The sequence below is a fragment of the Phyllostomus hastatus genome, unplaced genomic scaffold (assembly GCF_019186645.2).
Source record: "Phyllostomus hastatus isolate PE091 unplaced genomic scaffold, TTU_PhHast_1.1 phas_scaffold_182, whole genome shotgun sequence".
Classification (NCBI taxonomy): domain Eukaryota; kingdom Metazoa; phylum Chordata; class Mammalia; order Chiroptera; family Phyllostomidae; genus Phyllostomus; species Phyllostomus hastatus.
In genome coordinates this window covers 31,768,322-31,779,373 of record NW_025334013.1, presented here as the reverse complement: position 1 = coordinate 31,779,373, position 11,052 = coordinate 31,768,322, and the positions used below count along the sequence as shown (strand labels likewise).

Below are 11,052 nucleotides of genomic sequence, written 5' to 3'. Positions count from 1 at the left end.
CAATAAGTGGAAAAACAAACAGCTCTTGCGCTCTCTCTCGCTCTCTTTCTCTCTCCCTCCCCCTCCCTCCCTCGCCCCCTCCCTCTCTATCTTCCTTCCCTCCCTCTCTCTCCTCTCTCCCTTTCTCTCTCAAATCAAAAATTTGCCTGGCACTTTAGGTAACTCGAAGATTACTCTTCCAGCTGCCTTCCATGCCCCCCCTTTTAATATATATATCTTGATGTATTTTATAACAACCAAATAGCATTCTAGCAATAAATTGAATTATACTGCTATATTTGTATATACTGTACCATAAATAGTATGTCTGCACCTGCAAAGTATTTTTTTGTGAACTGATTTATATGAAATATACTTGAGGGTAATGTAGCTTGTCCTTTTTAGTTTCAAATTCTTATTCATAGGCAGATACTTTGAAGACACCTTAACTCTTTGTTGTATGTACTTTTCTTTTGCATCAGATAGCTGTCCATGGAGGAGTTAATTGTGGGGTTTTTTGGTTTATTATCTGTTCTCACCTCAAGCTTGTCTGGCTAGCATCACCCCTGAGCCAGGTATATAGTACCATCCTCTCCCCCTACCCAGTTTGGCAGAGGTGTTCCTGCTATGCTCTCAGACTTGTGAATACTCTTGTCACACTGCCTGGGAGAGTGCCCTATCTCCCAGGCAGACCTAGGGCATCTTGAACCCCTTCGTTTGAAGATGAGCAGATTTATTGGCTTAGGAAGAGCCTCAGAAACCTGTTATTCGGTGTTAATTTGGGATTTTTATTTATAAATTGTTTTAACTTACCCAACCTGTGACCTGTGTTTAGCTATAATCAAGCCTCACCTGCCACATCTCAGCTCTGAGAGGAATGTTGAACAGTAGTGGTGAATTTTGTATTGGTTTTGGTTTCCAATACTTTGACCTTTTCACACTGGCAGCAGCTCCCACTGCTGTTTTCCTCATGTACCCAAAGCACTACTACTTTGTCCTTTTTTTTCTTTTGTCTTGTACTCTCTGGTATAATGTTTACTTAAAGGGCCTCCTTATAAATCAAAGAGGCAAACAGTTTTGTAGGAAGAAAACTGAAAGAAGAGAACCCCAGCTTGGGGGTGACTGTAGTGTTGTCTCAAGGGCCCCTAGGAGTGTCTGAAGCAGCAAAGCTAAAGAAGGACACTCTTCACCTCCTAGCTGCTTTCCCTCCCGTTGGCACCTCCTCACTTCACGTTGCTAGACAGAGCACTCTCAGCACCCCTGGTGGTCTTACGGTCACAGCTGAAGATTTTGACTGTGATGGGCTCCTACTTGTAACAGCCAGCTGTTGAGTTGTTTTTAGTGACAGCTTTTGTTTGCTGCACACCTCATTGGCTTGTGTACCAACAGCACCAACTAGATGCAGTCTCTTCTCTCATATCCGAACCAAAACACATTTGGGTATTCCTGAGACTTTTTAGAGCATGTATTGTTTGTTATATGAATCTAACCTACCTTGTTTTCTCACATTAACAAATGTTGATCTACTTTGCATCAGTGGAGCTATTTTGGTAATGTATAAGTAGTTTTGGTTCTGTCAAGGGAGTGAATACAAGATTTTCATGACTTGATTTGAACTTTGCTTATTTCATATTAGTAATACAGCCATTTTAATTTATCTAAATAAAAGATTTTTCTTTCTCTCCCACTGTGTCTATGACTAAAGGGCCCCTCGCCCCTGATTACTAAGGAAAATATAAATAAATATATATAAATAAATATAAAATCTGTCTGGAAAAAGTCCAGCCATTGTTAATATAACAAGAACAGTTTATGCAACCTCCATGTAACCTGGCAGCCAAGGAGAGTGGACTGGAATGTGCATGTGTGAACAATGATGACTTCACTGTACTAGTCAGTGGGGGTGGTAGCAGCTGTTGAGTGAGCATGTGTACTGTGATCCCTATTTTTATTGGCTCCTCCCTCCTCTTGAAAACAAAGACAAACATCGTGGTTACAATGTTTGCCCCCTGTGGGCACAGGTTGAAGACTCTACCTGATGAACACAGAATTTGGCCTGAAGGAGTGAAGGCCGCTTCTCTGGCATCTGTAGGTTGGGATCTGGCAGGGAGAAGGATAAGTGAGCCCCTGCACCTGTATCAACCAGAGAAGTTTTACTTAGGGTTGTTTCATATGTTGAAATTCAGCATAAGCATGTTTATAAGAAATATTCCTCTGTCTTTAAGAAGAAAAGCTTTGAAATTCATTGCAAGACAGTGAACTTCCAGTCAAGATGACAGCATACATAAACACAGCTCACTTCCTTGCACAAGCACATCAAAATTACAACAAAACTGTAGGAAACCATCACTCAAAAGCTTTCAGAAATTGAGTTGAATGGAAGTCTGACGACTACAGAATTAAAGAAACTGCATCCCTCTAGACTGATAGGAGGGGCAGGGATATGGAATGGGCTGGTCCCACATCCATGTGTGGCATATAAATACTCAGGAGGAATACAGTGGGACTGAGGAGTCCCAGCCCCACCCAAGATCCCTCAGCGCAGGGTTCCAGTGCCAAAAGTCCCTGTAACTCCTGGCTGCAAAAACCAGTGGGGATTGAGTTGATGGAAGAAACTTATAGAGTCCCAAGCGGTTCCTATTAAAAAACCCATGCATGGACTTACTCAGACTCATTCTGTCTGAGCTCCAGCATGTGTTAGCAGCTTGAAAGGCACCAGTGGCATATAGGGAAGAACTGAAGTGTCTGGCATCGAGGCAAGAGCTGGGGGATAGCTTTTTTCCAGACAAAGGTGGTAGAAGCCATTGTCCCTTTCCTGAATGCTCCTCTCACAGAGCTGGCAAGCTGATGTCATATCAGACCTGGCAGATGGGAGCCATATCTGAGACTCCATCAACCTGGCTAACACTGTTTGCCCCAACCTGGAGATCCCCTGAGACTGTCCCACCCAACTTATGGGCCCACCCAAGTTGTTGGTGGTGCCTTTTCCATATGAATGGCTGATCTCAGCTCATGTTTCACAACTTTCTGAATCTCAAACAACAGCTGGCCTCAGTGAGCCCCCAGGTCCCATGCCTCTTCCTAAGTGGCCCCAGGCCTGGCACTAGCAGCAACCAGCCTAGATTCACAGCTTGGCTTTGCCTGGGAATCTCCAAACCCAGCACAAGTAGCAGCCATCTTAGATTGCTTTGTAGCTCAGGCAGGGTGGCCCCCAAGCACAACACAGGTGGAGACTGACCTTGGCCTGCACCACCTGGGAAACCGCAGAGCCTGTGCACCCCATGGACAGCTACAGACCATGTCAGAGCACCATCACCCAGCTCTTGCACAGCTGATCTTCCCCAGAGGGCAGAGATTGGCGGTCAGTGCTCACAGCCAGCCCTTGCAGCTGACCAGCCTGGGTAAATTCCTCCTATTGACCTGCCAACAGCAATCAAATCTCAACTACAAGAGGAGGGTGAGCTCACATGAAGGGTTCACCTTGACTACCCAGTTTGGGTGATAGGGGAAGCTATGCCACTGGACCCTACAGGATACCTACTACATTAGGCCATGCTACCAACACAGGGAGTCCAAGAGCTCTACCTAATACATAGAATCAAACACAGGGAGACTGCCAAAATGAGACAAAGAAATATGGCTCAAATGAAAGAACAGATAAAAACTCCAGAGAAAGAGCTAAACGAGATGAAGATAAGCAATCTATCAGATGCAGAGTTCAAAACACTGGTTATAAGAATGCTTAAGGAACTTAGTGAAGACTTCAACAGCATTAAAAAAGTCCATACAGAAGTGAAGGATACACTAATTGGAATAAAGAATAATTTACAGGGAAACAGCAGTAGAGTGGATGAAGCTGAGAATCAAACCAATGATTTGGAACATAAGGAAGCAAAAAACACAACCAGGTAGGAAAACAAGATGAAAATCCGAAAAAATGAGGATAGTATAAGCAGCCTCTGGGACAACTCCAAGAGGTCCAACATTCACATCATAGGGGGGCCAGAAAGAGAAAAGAAATAGCAAGAAATTAGAAATCTATTTGAAAAAAAATAAGGAAAACTTCCCTAACTTGGTGAAGGAAATAGACCTGCAAGTCCAGGAAGCAGAGAGAGTCCCAAACAAGATGAATGCAACGAGGCCCACTCCACGGTGCATCATAATTGAAATGCCAAAGGTTAAAGATAAAGAGAAAATCTTAAAAGTAGCAAGAGAAAAGTAGTTAGTTACCTACAGGGGAGTTCCCATAAGACTGTTAGTGGATTTCCCAAAAGAAACTTTGCAAACTAGAAGGGATCAGCAATAAATATTCAAAGTCATGAAAAGCAGGGAAGCAACCTACTGCCAAGATTGCTGTAGCCAGCAAAGATATCATTTAGAATTGGAGGGCAGATAAAGAGCTTCCCAGACAAGAAAAAACTAAAGGAGTTCATCATCACCAAACCATTATTATATGAAATGTTGAAGGACTTATTTAGGAAAAAGAAGATCAAAACTAGGAACAATAAAATGGGAAAAAAATTGTCTACAATGAATCCAAAATACAAACTAAGCAAACAAGAAGATCAGAGACAGAATCATGGATACAGAGAATGTTTTGATTGTTGCCAGATGGGAGGACAGTGTAGGGGAATGGGTGAGAGGTGAGGAGATTAAGAAATACAAATAGGTAGTTACAGAATAGCCATGGGGATGTTAAGTACAGTATAGGAAATGGAGTAGCCAAAGAACTTATACTCATGACCCATGGACATGAACGGTGGTGTAGGAATTGCCTAAGGGACAGGTGTGTGCTATGTGGAGGGGGCGAGGAAAGAGGGAAAATTGGGACAACTGTAATAGCATAATAAAATATAATTAAAACTAAAAAAATAAAATAATTTACAGAAAGAGAGAATGGTCATAGAGGAGCTGGAGCTTTTTCACAATGGAAAATAAGAGAAAAATAAGCTCTACACAATTGCTAGATTCTGGGATCATGCACACACGCTCTGAGTGACCTTTCCTCTCAGGGAAAACTACATAGAGCTTAGCTCATTTGAACATCTTACCAATATGGTAAGATTGTTGTTTCCAAAGTGAAAGGAAAAAATTTATTTCCTGGGGCAAAACTGAGCTTTCTTACCTTTAGTCTTGGACCAAACAGCCAGTATTATCTTTGCTTCTCTTTGTAGGATAGTTTCCAGAAGATACAAAAATTAATCTTCGACCCTGGCTGGAGTAGCTCAGTGGATTCAGCACAGGCCTGCAAACCAAAGCATTGCCGATTTGATTCCCAATAGGGGCACATGCCTGGGTTGCAGGCTATGTCCCCAGTAGGGGTACACAAGAGGCAACCACACACTGATGTTTCACTCCCCCCTTTCTCCCTCCCTTCCCCTCTCTCTAGAAATGAATAAATGAGGCCTTTAAAATAATTAATTTCACATACTGGATCTTACTTTTTGGAGGGGCTATAAATGCTTTTGAGAAAGATTGTTTTTAACTGCATACATTTCTGTGTATAATTTTAGGGGCATCACTGACCAGCCCTTCCCCCAAGCCAATCCATGGACCATGTTAATCACACCTCACACACACACACACACAGAAATCATTTGCCAAGTGTTTTCTAACCAGATACATCATTAGGGAAGGGAAACCAGAGTGTATGGTTGGAAGATCAAGAAATTTGAAGCCAGGCAGATGTATATTTGAGACCTTGCTCTGTAGCATGACAACATGGCAAACGCCCTTAGGAACTATCCCTTCATATGTAAGAGGAGAGTCGTTGGCAGTGTTCTTTTATTAGAAATAATGTAGAGACAACCACAACTCAATACACATACATGTTAACAATGTGATTGAGCCAGCAGTGCCATGTGGCTCATGGATCTCAGTGACTTGTCTCACCTGCGATGTGGCCACCATGTCTCACCCACCCTGCAGTTACCACTCTTGTGGCAGCTGTGCTTAATGTCCCATAGAACAGCAGTGCTTTGGGTACCTACCCCAGGGTCTGGCACACATTTTTGGTCTCAAATAAATACTGGGTAGAGGACTGTTGAGCCCGTCACAAGTACCGGTTCAATGTGTTTCTCACAGCCAATCCTCCACTTCCCACTTGTGTTGGTGATAACTCAGTGACCTTCAGTTTGGTTCGCAAATTGTCCCCATCAGACAGGGAAAGAACTTTTGCCCTCCTAACAATAAATGAGACACAAGGAAGCCTGGGACTTTTTAAAATCTTTTATTATGTGACATTCAGATGGGCCCTAGCCTGTGTACTGCCTCCAAGGTTAGTTCTGTCCTAATACCTCCAGCTTCCACCCTCAGTGAAAAGAGGCTACAATTCTGAAGCAAAAGGCTTGGCATTGAAGCGGTGGTCCCCATGGGCCAGTGTAGGGAGGGAATGGAAGTTGATGTTCCTTTCAGGACAGGTGGCCAAAGGGTAAGAGACTGAGTGGTTCCGCATTGGAGGTAGGTCACACAGGGAGAGGGCAAAGGGTGCCTCCTGAAAGATGGAAAGAGGGGTGCTGGCCTGGGGCTGAGGCATGGGGGCAGGTAGGGGCAGCTGTGGGAGCAGCTGCAATGCAGGTTGCAGGGGGACAGAAGCCTCCACCTGGAGGCTGCTCTGTTGAGCTGCATAGTTCCTACTCTCAGGGCTGTCTGACTCGCACAGAGGATCTGAATTCGGGCCCTCAGTCTCAGTCTTAGTGACAGTAGGAGAAGGGCCCATGTTGATAGCTGCATTCATGCCATAGTGCCTTTGCTTGTTAATCCAGTACAACAGTGGGCTGTAGGTGAACGCAGTGGTTCTCATCACCTCCACCCACTCCTGGGCACGTTCTTCCCGCCGCAAGTTCTTCCTCCAGTGCAGAAAGAGAATGCAGCCACCAGTAATCACTGAACACAGCCCCAGGAATCCAAAGTACAGCGTGACCCACACTAAGGCAATAAGAAAGAAAAAGAGGCAAGCTGGCTGATAGCTCTAGCTTGGAGCCTGAGTTCTCTCATTCCTCTTTTTTAATCCATCCAGCATTCCATCTACTTAACCGCTCTCTTCATTTCTTCCCTCCCTCTTCATTGACTTTATCATTCTCTTAGTCAAAGCTAGATTATCAGGGAACTTCAGAGGCCAGCTTAGCCTTCTATAGATATAGAAAGCTAGGTCAGAGGAGGGGCATACCTGCCCTGGCTAAATCAAGCTTCTGGTTCCCAACCCTGGATCCATCTAATCCACCAGATTGAGAAACCTCACTAGAGGCAAGGCTCATCAAGAAAGTAAAAGTTTAGTGGTTGACAGGGACACCAGTGTCCCATCCTATTCCACCCATTCCCCATTCAGTTGTGATGTCCTAGGGTATTCATAGTACCCCTCAGCCCTCAAGGAATCCTTAGTTTTCTAGAGGAAACCATATCCTAACTTTCTAGCACTCCTCCATGTGGGCAGCCATTACCCCATCCATGCGAAAGATTTTCTTTCTCTGAGTGTCCTCCCAAACTAAGGGCATAAACAAAGGTAGGTGATTGGAGGAGGGTCATTTACCACCAGGGAGGCTCAGGTCCTTTGGTTGGGAATCCATAAGATTGATCTTCGGTACCTTCCCAGACCTGATGGCTTTTGAGAGGAGCTCACCTACCCATCTGTCCAGTGACTAGGAGTCCTTGGAATGCCCAGGCCCCATTGTTTTCCTAAAGATGAGGTCACTGGGTTCTGAGCATTGAGCATTCTGAGGGCACTGCTTGTGAAGTGAAGTCTCGGGTTAATAATAACAACTCCATCTAATGGTGTCAGAGTGCATGTCTGCTTCTTCTATCAGACCCTGAGCCAGTCACTGAATTGTCTGTCCCCTTCCCCTTGTAGTGAACCCAGAGAGCAGCCCCAGGAAAGGACCCAGGTCCCTCAAGGCCTTAATCATGCTGCTGGGCTTTCAGAAACAGTTGATGAAAACCTGTTCCCAGTGGAAAGTGGGGCAGGAAGCACACACAGCTTTGGGCAGCCCTGCCCTCAAGGTGTCTGTGGCCTGATTGTCAGGAGAAAACCTGCTCAAGGGAACCAAGCAATTTATGTCTCCTTTCTTGGCTCATACAATCTCATTTCTGTTTCGTTACCCTCCTTCAATAAGTAGCATTTACTGGGCACCAGGTCCTGTGGGAGCTCCCCACTTTCTGGCCCCACATCCTTTCCAGCATCACCTTCCTCCCCGTCCTTCAAATACCCTTCCCTCCTGATCAGGCCAGACTCCTTAACCCAACCTGCTTATTCACGTATCTGGAGTTTCGCTCATACTGCCTCCACCCATAAGTGCCTCTCCCCACTCTTTCCCCCACTGAATACCTGCTTATCCTTCAAGGTTCAGCTCAAACTCCATACTGTGTGACAGTTGTTTCAGTTGGCTTCCCAGAATCCCATCATCTCCAGTTTGAGGGGGCTTTGAGGGTAATCTAATACAAAGCCCATCAGATGCTTGAACCCTGTAGATCTCCCCTACCCAGAAACTCATCCCCTGGAACTTGCTTTGGTCCAGGACTTACTTGCTCACACTTCTTGTGACAACTTGATCTGTTAATGGACTGCTCGGTTAGAAAGCCCTTTCCCAATTAAACCAACATCAGCCTCCCTGTACTACCCCTGGGCCTAGCTCAGCTTCTTGGCACCATTTAATTACTTCCCTCTTTGTGGCCCCTCTGCCAGAGTGTTACTTGGTCACTACCTAGCACAGATTTCTCTCCAGGTTCAACTTACCTTCGGCTCTTCTCCCACCTCACTGGCTCCTGCTTTGCAGTCTCCTTGGCTGGTTTCTCCTCTTTTCCCTGATCACTAAATGCTAGTATGCCCTAAAGCTCAGTCCTTAGCCCTTTATCTGCATTCATTCCCTCAGTGACCTCATTCAGACTCATAGCTTTAAATATCATGTATATACCTATTACACCAATAACTTCATCTCTCTGGCCCAGACCACTCCTCAGAACTTTAGGCTCATAACAGGCCAACTGATGTCCCCACTTGCCAGTCTATTAAGTAATCTCAGACTAGCATGTCCAAAACCAAACTCCTGATCATCCACCCTCTAAAACCTACTCCAGTCTGGTTGGGATAAATGAAAGAGGTGGGGGGAGGGGAACTGCTCCAGCCTTTCTCCTTGCTGTAAATGGCAACCCTGTCCTTCCGGTTGTTCAAGCCGAAGCTTGTAAGTCATCCTCGACTCCCTTCATTTTCTCACACCCAAACTCACTCCATTAGCAAAACCTTTAGGCTTTGCTTTCCAAATCATTTTCCCATCCCTATCACCTCATTCTAAACACCACCATCTCTCACTTGGATTATTAGTCTCCCTGTAGGGTGACCATTCATCCTAGTTTGCCTGTGACTGAAGAGGTTTCCAGGACATAGGACTTTCAAGGCTGAAACCAGGTAAGTCCCAAGTAAACCAGGACAAACTGGTCACCAGTAGGGGAGATTCCATCCTTGCCCCCCATGCCCTATATTCCAGTAGCAGCCAGAAAAATCCTTTTAAAAAAATAGATCATGTTACTTCTCTGCTCAAAACCTACAGTGACTTCCCATTTCACTCAGATTAAAAACCAAAGTCCTTAACCAAGGCCTACAAAGAGCTGAGCAATCTAACTACCCTTTCCCATACTTCCTCCACATAATAACCTCCTTGGTGTTCTACGAGCAGGGCAAGCATGCTCCAGCACCAGGGCCTTTACACTCACCATTTCTTCTATCTGGAAGGCTCTTCCCCTGGACATCGGGACAGATTGTTACCTCACTTCCTTCAGGTCTCTGCTCAAATATCCCATATCTTTACTTTGGTCTGCTTTTTTTCCCCATGAATAGCATATATCATCATCTAACATGATATATTTATTAATTGTGTCTCACTCCAATAGAATGTAAGCTCCCTGAATTAATGTAAATGAGGAAATAAAATACCTAAGAATTTCAGATAATCATAACTGCTATGGAGACAAAAGTAAGGTAATGAGAAGAATATAAAGAATGGAGGAGTTGGATCAAAAAAAGCCCCTTTGAAGTAGGTACTGACTTGTGAACGGAGCACTAAATGATGAGGCAGCCACGTGCAAACCCAAGTAGAGGGATCAGCCAGTGCACGGATCTGGAGGCATGCACAGGCTGGCACACTTGAAGGACTTTCTGAGTCCAGCATTAGCCCCAGCCCAGAGCCAATCTCCATGCATTTAGGTAGGACTACTGAGCAGAGTTGAAGGCTCTGTCCCTGCCCCTCCAGGGTCCATTGTTCAGGAAGTATTTCTATCAGGTAACACCCAGACAGACAGCACTACCATGGAGGCCAACTGGTCAGTGCCATCGCAGAGAGCCTCCTGCAGACCTGGCCCTGTGCTGGGCGCAGGAGAGACACAAAGATGTTGCTGTCGCAGTCCCCGACCTCAGGAGCTCACACCATGTTCAGAGGGATGAAGACTGTGGCAGTGGATGAAGAGAGAGGAAGAAGAAAAGCATTTCAGGGATCAAAAATAGCCTAAATAAAAACTTGTCGGGACAAGTCCAGGTGTCTTTTGGGAAAGAGAGTAGTTCAGTTTGTCTGGAGTTCGAGACAGATGACAGGAAGTAGAGGGAGACTGGGCTTTGGAGGTTGCTGGCGTCTTGAAACGAGTTCAGGCCTCGGCAGAACTTGGATGAGTTGCCTGATGACTCTCAGCCTCTTTCCTCATCTTTAAAATAAGGGAAAAAACTGCTTCACATGGGTGTGAAGTAGATAGTGTTCTGCATATAGAAACACTCAGTAAAGAGAAAATGATCTTGTGGTTACAATTGATGAAAGGACCTTCGATCCTGAAGGACAACTACTATAAGCAACTGCCAAGAAAATTTAAAAGGGGGCAAGCTCTGTCCTCTGGACCAGCAGATCTGAGAAGCTTTCAAAAGAAGACTGGGAAAGCAGAGGCTGCTGACGAGGAGTTGGAGGGAGCAAATCCGGTCAGGCTCCGGGGAGGAAGCGCGCGGCGACACAGGAAGTGCATAGGGCGAGGACCCTTCGAGACCCTTTCTCCCCGCCCCGTCCCCTTCGCCCGGCCCCGGCTCCCGGAACCTTGCGCGCGCGG

At 45.5% G+C, this 11,052-nt stretch overlaps 1 protein-coding gene across 3 annotated transcripts; it reads right to left on the bottom strand.

Annotated features, from left to right (window-relative positions):
- Window positions 1–6,251: 6,251 nt before the first annotated feature.
- Window positions 6,252–10,558, bottom strand: TEX38 (testis expressed 38). 3 transcript variants are annotated; one of them, XM_045859665.1, is made up of 2 exons: window positions 10,014–10,558; window positions 6,252–6,906 (listed from the first exon to the last, which is right to left on the bottom strand). In XM_045859665.1, coding segments are annotated over exons 1-2 (603 nt in total). In that variant the 5' UTR covers window positions 10,015–10,558; the 3' UTR covers window positions 6,252–6,304. The 3 variants fall into 3 exon arrangements, with proteins under 3 accessions (XP_045715621.1, XP_045715623.1, XP_045715622.1); XM_045859667.1 differs by lacking the exon at window positions 10,014–10,558 and adding an exon at window positions 9,682–9,758; XM_045859666.1 differs by lacking the exon at window positions 10,014–10,558 and adding an exon at window positions 8,708–8,830.
- Window positions 10,559–11,052: the final 494 nt, after the last annotated feature.